We start from the raw sequence: 14,937 nt of genomic DNA, 5'->3' as shown, positions 1-14,937 counted from the left end.
ACTGAACGCATTGATGTCACCATATAGGCAGCCTTTTACGAAACTAGTTGAGCAACGCTGGTTTCAAGAAATGAGTTTCACAACTCAATGTGTCGGTGTAAACTAGACTTTAAAAATGGCTGTGACATGCGCCTTATTCCAATCACTCGAAACACTTGCTTTTTCCAGCAACTTACGATAAACTACTACTACAAGGAGATAAATATCTGCAGCGGAGGCAGTTTTTTTAACATACGATCCATGAAGAATCTTACAACTATCTCGTTAGACACATTCATGTGTTTTCCATTAACAAACAATTTTTATTTTTTTTCCTTCCGTCACTTATCTCATCAACTGCTAATTTGGCGTTGCTGCAACAGTGGGAAGGAGAAATTGTAATATGGTTTTCCGCAGCGAAATCATTTCGAAAGACAAGATGAGTGCTTCGGCTTTTACTTGTCATCCTCGGCTTTGACACCATTGCGCAACTGGATAATTTCATACGTTGGAGCCGCATTGCACTGCAGTTTAGACACATGTAAACTCGAGGTCTTCATTTTATTTCATATGTATTCGCCTTGGCCTCCCATGGCTACTTGCAGAAATGACCTTTATCCTTCTGTCTCGTTTCGACTTATCCTGCGCTTTTTCGTCCCATTTGTCTGTACTTGTACAGTATTTTCAGCGATCTATTGTTCTCCACTTTACTGACATAGTCTTTCCGTTTTCTTCCGTGTTCTTGTAAAGTTTTAGTGAGCATCTTCAGGCCAAATTCTTTTCTAATTTCGATATTTTGCTTTCGATTTAGTCTTGAGTAATCTGCTCCGTGTTTGCCGACTTTATTTTCGCAATCTGATTTCTATGTGCATCCTGTCTGTTGTTACACAAGTTTCGTTTCCCTACATTGTAAATAAAAATGACAAAACGTTGTATGCAGTTGTAGCTGCTTTACTTTCCTTTGTAAGTATTTCTTTGTAGCGATATCTCTATTTCATGATGAAAACAAATTTCATCTTTGTGTAATACAGTGATTAACTCTTTGTACCATTTATTACATTCATCTTAAAATTATAAACAATACATGAAATGTAAGAGTAACTCCAACAGTTTTGTTTTTATACCTGTTTACGTGCATTGCTTCCTGCGTCTTCCGTTAGGAAACGCTAGCAACACAGTGAACAAGTGAGAGAGTCTTTCATGCGTAGCCCCAGAAATCAGTTCGGAAGGCTGGTCGTGAATAGCAGCAATTCCAGTGACGTCTGTGTGGAGACTTAAGGAGACGCTTACAACTACGTCCTTAGCATTTGCAGTTGCTACGAGCCCTAAAGCCTACAGAGTACAGTTTACATGCCAACTCTGCGAGCAACATGTTGCTGCATGACGACGAAATTTGTCTGGATCGTGTCGTCTTCAGTAATGAAATGACATTCTACCTAAGTGGAAATATGAACACGCACAATGTGCTCATCTGGTAGGGTGAGGGTGGAAGGGGAGGGGGGAGGTCAGAAAATCCCCATGAGATGCTACAGTATCGGAGGAAGGAGAGATTAGTGTTTAACGTCCCGTCGACAACGAGGTCATTACAGACGGAGTGCAAGCTTGATTAGGGAAGGTTGGTGAAAGAAATCGGCCGTGCCCTTTCAAAGGAATCATCCCAGCATTTGCCTGAAGCGATTGAGAGAAATCACGGACAACCTAAATGAGGGTGGCGGGACGAGGATTTGAACTGTCGTCCTCCCGAATCCGAGTCCAGTGTGCTAACTATTGAGCCACCTTTCTCGGTGGATACAGTATCAACGAGAACATCGTAAACTGAACGTTTCTTGTGCCACATCCCGGAGGAAAGTTTATGGACCTTTCTTTTTCGGTGAAGCAACTGTAGCTGCTGTTTCTCCTCTTGCGGCGCTAGAACCATTGCTGTTTCCTCTACTGGAAGAAGCTGAATGAAAGAACTCTATTTGGCACCCAGATGGCGAGATAACTGGCATTACTCAGTGCGCGACTGGCTAAAGGGCTTTTATCCAACCACTAGATTCGGCGCAAGGGGCCGCATGACTGAGCTTGTTTCGCATGGCCTCCACGTCCAACTGATCGATAGCCATGCGATTTTACATTTGGGAGAGGGGGCGGGGTGGGCGGTGGGGTTCATAAGGAATCATATGCATGTGCCTCCGCTACCAATTGATATACCCGACTTAACAAACATGACTGAAACAGTTGTTGCGTCAGTTATTCGAGACTCAGTCCTCAAGGTTCTGGTAGCACTTGCCTATCGACTCGATGTGTGGCATGTGACGGATGGTGCTCACATTGAACACTTGCAAGAAACTCTGTCTAAATTTTTCTTTCATTTGACGTGTTATTTATAACTGTAAGTTGAATGTAATAACTGTTACAAAGCATTTATACCCAGATATCCATTTTGGTTGGGTTGTTTGGGGGAAGAGACCAAACAGCGAGGTCATCGGCCTCATCGGATTAGGGAAGGATGGGGAAGGAAGTCGGCCGTGCCCTTTCAAAGGAACCATTCCGGCATTTGCCTGGAGCGATTTAGGGAAATCATGGAAAACCTAAATCAGGATGGCCGGACGCGGGATTGAACCGTCGTCCTCCCGAATGCGAGTCCAGTGTGCTAACCACTGCGCGACCTCGCTCGGTGTTATATCCATTTTGAAGCACCTGTGTAATGCACCGTAAGTATTTTAATCTTTTTATTTGTTCTACCATTTTGTATGTAGACATAAAGCCGCCATTTTGTTTCACTGTCTGAGGTCTTCAAATTACCTGAGGTCGTGGTGGAAAAGTTGAAGAAAAAATAATGAAAGGTGAAACCATTACAATGGCTTGATACTTTCCAACACGACAGTGTCCCACCGTTACATAACGGTGGAATTAATAAGTTTAACGTTTACGTTATGGAAGAGTAGAAGAAGCTCCTCTTAGGTAGACAGACTGAGATGCCGGAGTTGCAAGGACGCTGGACTCGTTTGTCGGACGAGCAGGTTTGAAAACCCACGTCCAGCTAACCAGAATAATGATTTCGGTGAAATGATTAGGGCGAGTGCCGTCATGGTGCATTTTTAAATGACGCGGACAGTTTCCTTGTACAGCCTTGTCAAATGGTTCAAATGGCTCTAAGCACTATGGGACTCAACAGGTAGCCGAGCGGTTCTTGGCGCTTCAGTCTGGAACCGCACGACCGCTACGGTCTCAGGTTCGAATCCTGCCTCGGACATGGATGTACGTGATGTCCTTAGGTTAGTTAGGTTTAAGTAGTTCTGAGTTCTAGGGGACTGATGACCTCAGATGTTAAGTCCCATAGTGCTCAGAACCGTTTGAACCATTTGAACTTAACATCTGAGGTCATCAGTCCCCTAGACTTACAACTACTTAAACCTAACTAACCTAAGGACATCACACACATCCATGCCCGAGACAGGATTCGAACCTGCTACCGTAGCGACCTTGTCCAAATCGAGCTTGACCTCCATCTGTAATGGTTTTTCATCAATTACATGGCCCTAATCTCACTTCTTCCCCTGCTTTTACGTACAGATGCGACACTAACGTTTTTGACAGTGTCCAGCCATTTCATGAACAGCTGTTCACCAACAAGATAGCAGAAGTGAGATCGTCTGATCGAGTATTGAGGACATAACAGTGACCTCACCCGACCGTCAGGACCTTTCATCCACAGCTGAGTACTGTTTGCAGCGATATGAGCCGTCGGTGACGTTACTGCACATTTTTTCAGGCTTCAGCAACACCACTGACGCGACTTGGCTGCCCGTCAACGAGAACTACGAGACTCTGAACGCCGCGGCCCAGGAGGCGGACGACCGCAGCCACCTCAAGACGTACCGCCAGCTGGTGCAGCTGCGCGCCGACCCAGCCGTCCAGACCGGCGACACAAAGGTCAACAGCTCGGGCAACGTGCTTGCCTTCTACAGGTCGGTCGCCTTCTAACATTGTACCCCTAACTACAAGTCTCGTAACGGAATGAGCTTCGCCTCACCTTCCATATCCGCCTTCCCTTTTCCATTCGCATCCTGTAACCAATGAGTAAATTCCTCAAAATCCAGTAACATCTTCACGAATCCTGTAAAATATGTCAATTTGAAGACCAAAACTACGTTCTTTCCCAGAAGCCTCCCGTATTTCAGTCAGCTGCCACGCCAATATCAACTATGTCGACCTTTTCATAAACCTCCACAATCTCCATACCTCCACATCCCATCTCAATGAAACTTCAGCAGTACCCCACCATTCAACCAAGACTGCGAGCAGACATCTGTCCATCCTGAAGCTTCGGAAAGATTAAAACTTTGTACCGGGCCGGGACTCTTAAGTACCATGTCTAGAATACGTACTGCTAGCACCGCATCAGTCACTAAGTGAAGAAACAAATAATCCCGGGACTCTTCGACGCTGAGGCAATTTATGGGTACTGTGCCACGCAGAATGACGCAGAGCGGTGCGCCGCTGCTCTCCTTACTCTCCATCATCCAGATATGTCTTCAAGCATGTAGTAGGTTATTCCACCGACAGGCGATAGCGTTCCCGTCAGCTCAGTCAATGGGTATCTTCTCTTACCTGTTGTTGGTCCAACTGAGTGGAGGTTCGCGTAGGGCACTCTCTAAATACTTATAAAAAAATAGTCTGTACCTCAGGTTCCGTAAAATCTTACTATGACATTCCTGTAGGAGGTTCCAAAGGTCTAGTATATCTTTATGTCCATCGTGAAATAAATAGTTCACCACGTACCCGTGGACTCTGGTGACTGCCATCATTTTGGTGATAGAGAAATACAGTTCATCGGGAAAAGCCGAGTTTCAATATGTTCCGGGGTTACTTGTAGACAGTACGCCAAAATTTGTCGCACCAAGCACCATACGTCTTCCGCTGCACCACATCTGCGACGATGCTCGTCCGTGTCTAGTACTCCGCATTGCACACATAAAGACGAGTTCGTCGAAGCGCGATAAGCTGACCTGTTTACCCTTGACTCTGATGTACCATGCTGATCGGACATCTGTACTTATTGTAACCGCGTGTAACGTCCGTCACACCTCCTTACAACATGACGGTTCTCTACATCCACGATGTTTGGTGGACACCTCCTTTACTGGTCGCGATGTTTCTTCCGTGCCGTCGCCTCTTTCGTCGTTGGTAGTGAGATGGACATTTTATCGGCAATTGCTCTACCGTTTGAGCTAGCCGAGCTCGACTGACGACTCGTCTTCAACGCTTCACTTCCGCCAGACCTCATCTCCTACACTATTGGCCATTAAAATTGCTACACCACGAAGATGACGTGCTACAGACGCGAAATTTAACCGACAGGAAGAAGACGCTGTGATATGCAAATGATTAACTTTCCAGAGCATTCACACAAGGTTGGCACCGGTGGCGACACCTACAACGTTCTGACATGAGGAAAGTTTCCAACCGATTTCTCATACACAAACAGCAGTTGACCGGCGTTGCCTGACCAGGCAACGGTCGTGTAAGGAGGCGAAATGCGTACCATTACGTTTCCGACGTTGACAAAGGTCGGATTGTAGCCTGTCGCGATTGCGGTTTATCGTATCGCGACATTGCTGCTCGCGTTGGTCGAGATCCAATGACTGTTAGCAGAATATGGAATCGGTGGGTTCAGGAGTGTAATACGGAACGCCCTGCTGGATCCTAACGGCTTCGTATCACTAGCATTCGAGATGACAGGCATCTTATCCGCATGGCTGTAACGAATCGTGCAGCCACGTCTCGATCCCCGACTCAACAGATGGGGGCGTTTGCAAGGCAACAACTATCTGCACGAACAGTTCGACGACGTTTGCAGCAGCATGGACTATTAGCTCGGAGACCATGGCTGCGTTTACCCTTGACGCTGCATGGTGTACTCAACGACGAACCTGGGTGCCCGAATGGCAAAACTTCACTTTTTCGGATGAATCCAGATTCTGTTTACAGTATCATGATGGTCGCAACCGTGTTTGGCGACATCGCGGTGAACACAAATTGGAAGCGTTATTCGTCATCGCCATACTGGCGTATCACCCGGCGTGATGGTATGGGGTGCCATTGGTTACACGTCTCGGTCACCTCTTGTTCGCAATGACGGCACTTTGAACAGTGGACGTTGTATTTCAGATGTGTTACGACCCGTGGCTCTACCCTCCATTCGATCCCTGCCAAACCCTACATTTCAGCAGGATAATGCACAACAGCATGTTGCAGGTCCTGTATGGGCCTTTCTGGATACAGAAGATATTCGACTGCTGCCCTGGCCAGCACATTCTCCAGATCTCTCACCAATTGAAAACGTCTGGTCAATGGCGGCCGAGCAACTGGCTCGTCACAATACGCCAGTCACCACTCCTGATGAACCGTGGTGTCGTGTTGAAGCTGCATGGCCAGCTGTACCTGTACACGCCATCCAAGTTCTGTTTGCCTCAATGCCCAGGCGTATCAAGGCCGTTATTACCGCCAGAGGTGGTTGTTCTGGGTACTGATTTCTCAGGATGTATACACCCAAATTGCGTGAAAATGTAATCACATGTCAGTTCTAGTATAATATATTTGTCCAATGAATAAGCGTTTATCATCTGCATTTCTTCTTGGTCTAGCAATTTTAATGGCCAGTAGTGTATATTTCAAACTTAACAGAAGATCTCCTGCAACTTTGCAGGGCTAGCACGTCTTGAGGATAACAAAACGAGGAGACAGGACTTAAGCACAACCTAGGGAATTGTCTCCCAATGGATTTTCACTCTGCAGCCGACTTCGCGCTGATCTGAAACTTAGTGTCAGATTAAAACTGCAAGACAGGCCGTGAGTCGAAGTCATATCTCCACAATTTCCTCTGCTCCAGGAATGCTACTCCTCGAAGGTGTAGGAGAATTTCTGTGAAATTTGGAAGGTAGGAGATGCACTTTCGGGAACAGAGCGTAGGTCGTTAGTCGTGCTTCGATAGCTCACTCGCTGAAGCACTTGCCCGCAAAAGGCAAAGGTCGCCGGTTAGAATCCCGGAGGAGCGTAGTTTCAATCTGACAGGAAGTTTCAAATTAGCAAACACTTAGTTGCAGAGTGAGATTTCAGTCTAGGAACAAGTTACTCATCCTGACAGCTGTAGCCGTAGTCCACATACTCGTGATAAATAAAAGTGACTTACAGGTACCACAAATTAAGATAAATGGGCACAGACTAAATGAAAATCTGTGTGTAAAATTGCTAGACATCCAGATAGATTGTGACAGAAAGTGAACAGCTGAATTAAAGAGTTCCGAATGGAAAACTTAGCACTTACTAACCTCCCCGTCCGACTTAACCACCACCCAACCTCACGTAATATCTAGTCCAGCACCCAGGATTGCAAACGTACTTTGTTTAATTTCAACTGATGCTGTCTTCTGTAAATATCTTCTATGGAAGCACAATTAAGATAAAAGAGTTTCTTATTTTACAAAATCGAACAGTAAGAATACTGTTTAAAGTCGTTAAGAACATTAGGATTCCTTCTCGCTTGTAAATACATTTACCCCTAATGCCATTTTAGGCTCATAATATGACTGGATCTGGACGAACTGTGAAATTGAGGACGACAGCGCTACAAGTAAGGGTAATAACCATATGGACTATGCATCTCCGTGTAGCGTCAGAGTGCGCTTTGATGTTCTGGTCCAAAAACCTTTAACAGGTAGAAGGCACACGTCGAGCATGAAATCGCAAGTTCTCAAGTTATTCAGAAATAAAGTACGCAAAAGAGTGTCTTACTAACCACTCGTATTACAGCTATTGAAAACATTTGGGAATTTAAATTTTAGCTAACATTAATGTTCTATGTATCCTATCCGGCGAGAAAGCTATATTCAACGTCTTTTCATTTCCATACGTAGTATTTCTTACCCCATTGCAACGTTAACCTCGTGGGACCAGATCAGGCGTCCTCACCAACGGCTAGTTGCTCTGCACAGCAATCTGCATCACATGGAAATTTCAAATGGGAGTCCTTTGACCATCTTTCCTGTCACCCGGATAGTCCTAAAAAGTACTTCAGTTGTTTGTTCCCTCTGAGTAATATCTTCCGGTGAACATTTTGCCAACAACTAATGCTCTTAACGATAAATGTTTCGGTTCCGAAAACCAGGCAAATGAGTTTGACTTAATCTCTTCCGAATACAGAAAAATAGTCTATCTTGAAAAATGAAAGTAGTTTTCAGTTAGGTACACATCGCATTTAAGTTATATATGCATTTCTTACCTACATACTGACTCAATATCGTAGCTCCAGTTGCTGTTTCTTTATTAAATCACACATGCCATTTTTATAGGGGAACCTATAAATAGGACTGTGCTGTAAAACTATTGCTTCAAGTGCTGTGTGATGAAAGTAAGAAAATTGCGCTAAAACTCAGCTAAGGGAGTCGTAGAACAGCTTTTTGACCACAGGCGATTCTTTAGTACGAGATATGTCAGCAGTGGAACTTGACACCGCGCGACCGCTACGGTCGCAGGTTCGAATCCTGCCTCGGGCATGGATGTTTGTGATGTCCTTAGGTTAGTTAGGTTTAAGTAGTTCTAAGTTCTAGGGGACTGATGACCTCAGATGTTAAGTCCCATAGTGCTCAGAGCCATTTGAACCATTTTTTTTGAAACTTGACCCACACTTGAGCTGGGCTCCCCTGATACCTATGCTTTAGATTTATGTGCTCCGTATTTTGCCATCAAATTATCAAACATTTTCCAGTTCACAATCTCACATGTGCTCTTTTCTTTTCCAAGGTACATAGATGGATACCGGCATGAGCTATAACACATCAAATCGTCTTCATGACAATACTTCGTTTACACCCGTCGGACAGTTCGTGCCTCAAATACTATTCCGTTTAATGACTCGTTACGAATTCGTTAACTCGATAATGGAGCGTTCATCTCAAAGTGTGAGCAGTTCATGGTCTCTGGACGCTGTTAACTGTCGCACACAAATTTGCTTCCTTTCTTTCTGGAACGAGACCAAGATGGCGCCGCTATGTCTTTCTTTTAGCCGTTTTATGTACATTATAAGATATTTCGACTGAAACTGTTGTTTATTTCGGCATGGTTGCCCTCCAAACCTTAACGGCATTTTAAAGCTTTTATATGACTGGATATTCTGTTCTATGGATCGAACTGATGCCATTCCAGTGTCAAATGCAGTAAGTAGTCACGACATGTGAAGGAAAGAAGACCATTTCAAATACAGCGTTTTGCAAATAATTGAAAATCTAAACTGGAAGAAAATCGTAGCGACAACAGTTTTTGAACTACTCTTTGCTGAAATGAATCGGGCAGTGAGGGGCGAATTGCGATGGTACAGAACAGACCGATCTCTTCACTGACGGCAAAAGACTAAAAATGAAAGTCAACACATTTCTCGTCGACAACTTATTGTGTTCCATAGACGAATTGTCTATTGGACATTTGAAGCACAGAGACAACAAAAGTAGTAAATACTTACTGGTTTAATCAGAGGATTTCTCACCATTAATTTAGTTTAATTCAGTTCAGTTCCGTTTTTTAATGATCTGCGCATCACTCTTGCATACTATCTACTGACGAACTCGTCTGTGCAGAAGGAGTTGTCAAGCAGAAATGATTTCCATTTTTTAAAATTTTAGTTTTCGTCATTGGCCAGCACGTTTCATTCACAAGGCATGTGCTGAATTATTTTATGATTGCATACTTTACTCATTTTTGTGCACGAGTGAGGTTAAACTGCATTTAATGGAAATTATTTTTGTTCCCGGTGTTATACTTAAATATGTTACAATTACTTTCATATTGTGTCTAATGTTTCACAACCAACTTCATAAGAGAATTAACGTAATGTGATACTGTTATTGGTGTGCCCACAGTGGCCTAGATGAAGTTCGATAATGGACACCAGATATGATCCTTATGGCATTTTTCAGTGTAATGAGTACTTTTTCGTACGTATGGAATTTGCACAGAAAATTATTCCATTGGACATAAATGATTGGAAGCGCGGAAAGTAAACTAATTTTCTAATACTTTTATCACCAAAGTCAGTCATTTGGCGTACAGTAAACGTAGCTGAACCCAGATGTTCGAAATGCTTTATTTTATGTGATTTCCGGTTCAAGTTCTGATAAATATGCACACCCAGGAATTTTGAACACTGAATTTCATTTCTTCTGCAGTACTGTATTGTTGTTGATGACGATATACCTCGCCTTGTATTAAATTGCATGACTGTGTTTTTTTCTGAATTAACTGGCAGCGCAGTTACCCAGACCAAGTAATAATACTTCTAAATAATTCCTCCCGTTGTTTCAGTTCTGTCAGGTTTGGTTATGATGCATTTATCATCAGTAATGAGCACTACCTCTGCTTTATCAGTGTACCATGGACAGTCATTTACATGCAGGAAGAACAATAGTTGTCCCAGAATTGAACCCTGTGGAGCCCCACTAGTAATTTGTCCCAATTGAGAAGAAGATTAATCATGAGACCTTAATGAGTCATCTGACATAATCGTTTGTGTCCTATCTGTTAAACAGTACTTGTTGTACTTAGAAAGAGACAAAATTTAACTAAAGAGTGAGCCACGCCCAGAGAGCAGAGTGCTTAACCAGTCGTTTGTGTTCGCAGGTCAGTGAACGACATGGCATCTGTAGTTGTGCTGGTGAACGTGGGAACTGAGGAGGAAACCGTGGACTTGGTAGACACGCTGCCTATCGTTACCGAGGAAGACGTACTGGAAGTGTACGCCAGAAGCCTTGAGTCCCTAAAGGAAGAAGGGTAAGTGGGCTAGCGAGTGCCGCACTAAGCTCTCATAGTAGGCCACTTACGGCAAGCTTCGTACGCTTTAGGCATTTGTGTCTATGTAATGACGCATCCCTCATAATAACGTAACTTTACTTAAATACACAAAACTGCAACCACTTTTTTGAATGATTTGAACCTTTTAAGGTTCATCTTCAGATGGTTTCTGGTAGTTGCATCATTATTTCTAGCATAACGCTGGTTGCTGGCTTGCGACAGTATAGGCGGCTTTTTCCGTTAGTGTCCATCTCTCTGCTTCCATTTTGATGGCCAGTTGGTATATTACTTCACAGGTGATGATGAGGATTATGACGATGATGAGGATAACGTGTTGGTCTGGGCGCTAGATACCAAGATCTTCGCAGCCTATACTACACGTTTTATAAGTATGGATAAAATGGTACAATAGTAGTATCTTAAAAAGAATGAAAATTTAAAAATGTTCTAAAATATGCATGGACGCGCGGGCGCACATACACACAAACTAGGGCGCAAATCACGCTTTTAGGAAGTTATAAAACTAAAATGACAAATTAAATGGAAAGAATTAAAATAGTGCAGCAGAGAGTTGTAGCTGACTGATTGTTGGAATAAAAAAGATGAGTCAACCATTCTGCGACACAATAAAATCTCTAAAAGCTTTGTCTAGAATCGAGACCCCACATAACATGTTGAAAGCTCAAGCATACTTGCCTCGTTATTCACTAAAATAATGAGCACATCCCCATTTAAATTGTTTTTGCCCTCTCGTCACGATATGAAATGTACTCAGGCAAAAAGTGGCTTATATTGATTTGAGATTTGAACACCACAGGCATCACAGACTAGGTGGTCTTCTCGACAGAGTATGAAGCCATGTATTAGTAGGTAGTGCTCTATTCAGACGCTGGTCGGAGTTACTTCATCCCACTGGAGTGATCGGGTACGCCGTGGGCGGATCGATGGTTTCACGGATGACAGTTTATTGTTTCTCATTGTCAGCCACTTTGACTCAACATCGAAATGACAGCCTGGAGCGGAATCCCACCTTGTATCACGCCAAGGTCCCAGCAGCTCTCCTTGGCTGCTTGGTTTGCTTGATCGTTTCCTCAGATTGCCACATGTCCTGATACTCAGCAGAATGATACATTTTTCCCTTCCTATTGAAGAAAGACAAGTCTTTTCGTCGTTATCTCCACTGGCTACATTTGATGCCATGGGGGACACAACTGTTCAGCCAAGGGAGTCCTTGCTTTGAACCACCAGTTACACTGTTTTGAAATCACGATGCCTGTCTAAAATGTTATGGTCTGAAATGTCTATTCACAAACCCACACACACCCATCCACACATATGCCCGCGAAGATTGCCATTATTTTTGGAGATACTTTCCCCTCTCAGTTTAGAGTTATGAAAATGAGTGATATTCATTTGTCATGATATGCAAGATATCAGTAGCAAATTCCTTGTTACTTGTAGCCATTTTCTAAAGCTTCAGTGACGCGTGGTGTAGGGCGTCCTGTCATGGTTCGCGCGGCTCCTCCCTTCGGAGGTTCGAGTCCTCCCTCTGGCATAGGTGTGTGTTGCCCTTAGCGTAAATTACCTTAAGCTAGATTAAGTAGTGTGTAATATTAGGGACCGATGATCTCAGCAGTTTGGTCCTATAAGATCTTACCACAAATTTCCAATTTTCTAAGGATTCAGTGTACCTTACTATTTGCTGTAGTTTTACATATGTTGAACTAAATCCAACACTGATTAGAAATAGTTTCAATTCACTGAAATAATTAGGTGCTATGGTGATGAGAGGGACATCAGAGGAGACGCCTATCGTATCGACAAGTATTGATTCTTAAGAAGAGTCATCCACACTATAGTACATTTAATGGTGAGACTGCTTGCTAACTGAAGAGAATGTAATGTTACCACACAAGTTTCTACTTAACATCCAATATGTTCATTGCTTTCTTAGTAAAAAGTAATAATGATGCTTCCTTGTAGACACGAGAATACTCTTTAGAGATGAGATCCACTTCACACAGAAGAACTATGTTAACGTTACTGACATCCACTTTTAGGACCATGAGAAGCCATATGCAATCGCTGTTAGGTCTCATTCACAAATGTTTTCACTGGATATATGAGCTACAATAAAAATATTGCAGAATAGACTCTCCATTTATAACTGTACTCTACAAATTACTGTGAAGTGCATGGCAGAGGGTACTTCCCACTGTACCATGTATTAGGGTTTCTTCCCTTTCTATTCACGTGTGAGGCGCTGGAAGAACGAGTGTTTAAATGCCTCTGTGGGTGATGCAAATACTCTAATTTTGTCTCCACGGTGCCTGTAGAAGCAGAACATAAGGGGTTGCACTACATTCCTAGGTTCCTCACTTCAGGCTGGTTCATGAAACTTTGTAAGTAGGTTTTAGAGGAATAGTTGTTGGCTACCTTCAAGAGTCTGCCAGTTCTTATTTTGCAGTGTGTCTGTAACTCTCTCTTGTGACAATTTGCGCTGCTGTTTTTTGTATACGTTCACTGGCCTGTGTTATTCCTTTGTGCTACGGCTCGCATACACGTGAACAATGTTCTTGGATCAGCAAGTCACTGAAGATAATGCACAAAGGATGGAAGCGGTGGCAACTCTGTGTACATAATATCAGACCCTGTACTATGCTAAGCAAACTGTAACTAAAGGTTGTTTACAACATTCGCATTGGCGTGTAACAGTTGAATATCACTTACGTATTATGAGAAAAATAATGGTCCTAGTACTGATGCCTGTGGAAGCCATGATACTATATCCCACCATTATGTGCTGGTTGTCGAGGAGACATTATTTTTAGTGTGGCTAATTGGCCGTGTGCAAGCCATTCAGTTTGCAAAGTTAACTGCCTTATCCATTATTATTTAGAGCATAGATTTGGGGCTGCACTACTTTGATTTTGTCTCAGGCTGTATAGCCATAATAATTACTGTATAAATTTAGAATGGATAGGAGGAATACGCCAGACAAAACTGGCAACATATGTTAGATCGAGAAGTCTACAACTGTAAGTGATACAATACTCGGGGTCGTGATCGAGCGACAGCAGTTGCTTCACAGTCTGGTTCTGTGTACTCATAGTCCATCCACATGTTAAAACGTGCATGCCATTATCTGGTCTGCAGTCCATCTTACGCTGTCCTCTAGATGGTGAGGCATAGCCACACTTTGCATTGACCCAACAAACACAGAGTCCTACGCCATGAAATAAATAACACACTACACTGTCACAGACACCATCATGTAAATAACACACTGCTCTGGTAAAAGCACGATATACTGCTGAGGCCCGGTGTCCTCCGAATAAGCTGGGCCGGCCGCGGTGGCCGTGCGGTTCTAGGCGCTTCAATCCGGAACCCCGCGACTGCTACAGTCGCAGGTTCCAATCCTGCCTCGGGAATGGATGTGTGAGATGTCCTTAGGTTAGTTAGGTTTAAGTAGTTCTCAGTTCTAGGGGGCTGATGATCTCAGATGTTAAGTCCCATAGTGCACAGAGTCATTTGAACCATTTTTGAATAATCTGGTGTACAGTAATAACAAGAGAAACGCAAAGCTCCATTTGCCTCGCGCCAGAATCTCCGGAACCTAGACAGTTGCTGCGACTTCCAATTGACAAGAAACTTTAAAATTTAAGTCCCAAACGACTCCCGTCTGAGATCAGAATAATACTGCCTGATACGCATGACTTTGAAACACAACTCCGGGATACTTCTGCTTGATCCTTCATGGGCTGAGATGAGTCTAACTGCCTGCTGTTAAATGATGTCTCCTCCTGCCAACAGCAATTGAGTTTTAGTTTTTCGAGATAGAATCCCTGCGCCAAGATTCCAGAACCCTCCCAACGATTCGATCCAGCCCCACCATGGGTGACTTGCATTTTGACCAGACCTTTACTCTAGCCTCGAGGCGAACGCACACTCCAGCGGATCGTGATGCGCATGTTGATCTAAAGGTCGGATTAATATGTGGTTACTACCAACAAACATTAAATTGAAGGGAACACAGGATGACGATATGATCCGCTAAACTTTATTCCCTTATTCTACTGACTAGATTACGTAATTTACTTTTAGTAAATGAGACTGGTTAGTGAGACAGCA

General features: G+C 43.5%; 1 protein-coding gene across 1 annotated transcript in view; it reads left to right on the top strand.

The window, feature by feature from the left end:
* The window catches only part of LOC126165291 (uncharacterized), a 380,023-nt gene that overhangs the window by 86,677 nt on the left and 278,409 nt on the right, over positions 1 to 14,937 (top strand). The window contains exons 8-9 of the mRNA XM_049920310.1: positions 3,737 to 3,932; positions 10,636 to 10,785. Coding sequence (XP_049776267.1) covers positions 3,737 to 3,932; positions 10,636 to 10,785 — 346 coding nt within the window. The remainder of the gene's footprint in view (positions 1 to 3,736; positions 3,933 to 10,635; positions 10,786 to 14,937) is intronic.

This window comes from Schistocerca cancellata, chromosome 1 (assembly GCF_023864275.1).
Source record: "Schistocerca cancellata isolate TAMUIC-IGC-003103 chromosome 1, iqSchCanc2.1, whole genome shotgun sequence".
Classification (NCBI taxonomy): Eukaryota; Metazoa; Arthropoda; class Insecta; order Orthoptera; family Acrididae; genus Schistocerca; species Schistocerca cancellata.
Note: the sequence above shows the minus strand (reverse complement) of the source record. Positions and strands in the feature narration are given on the sequence as shown.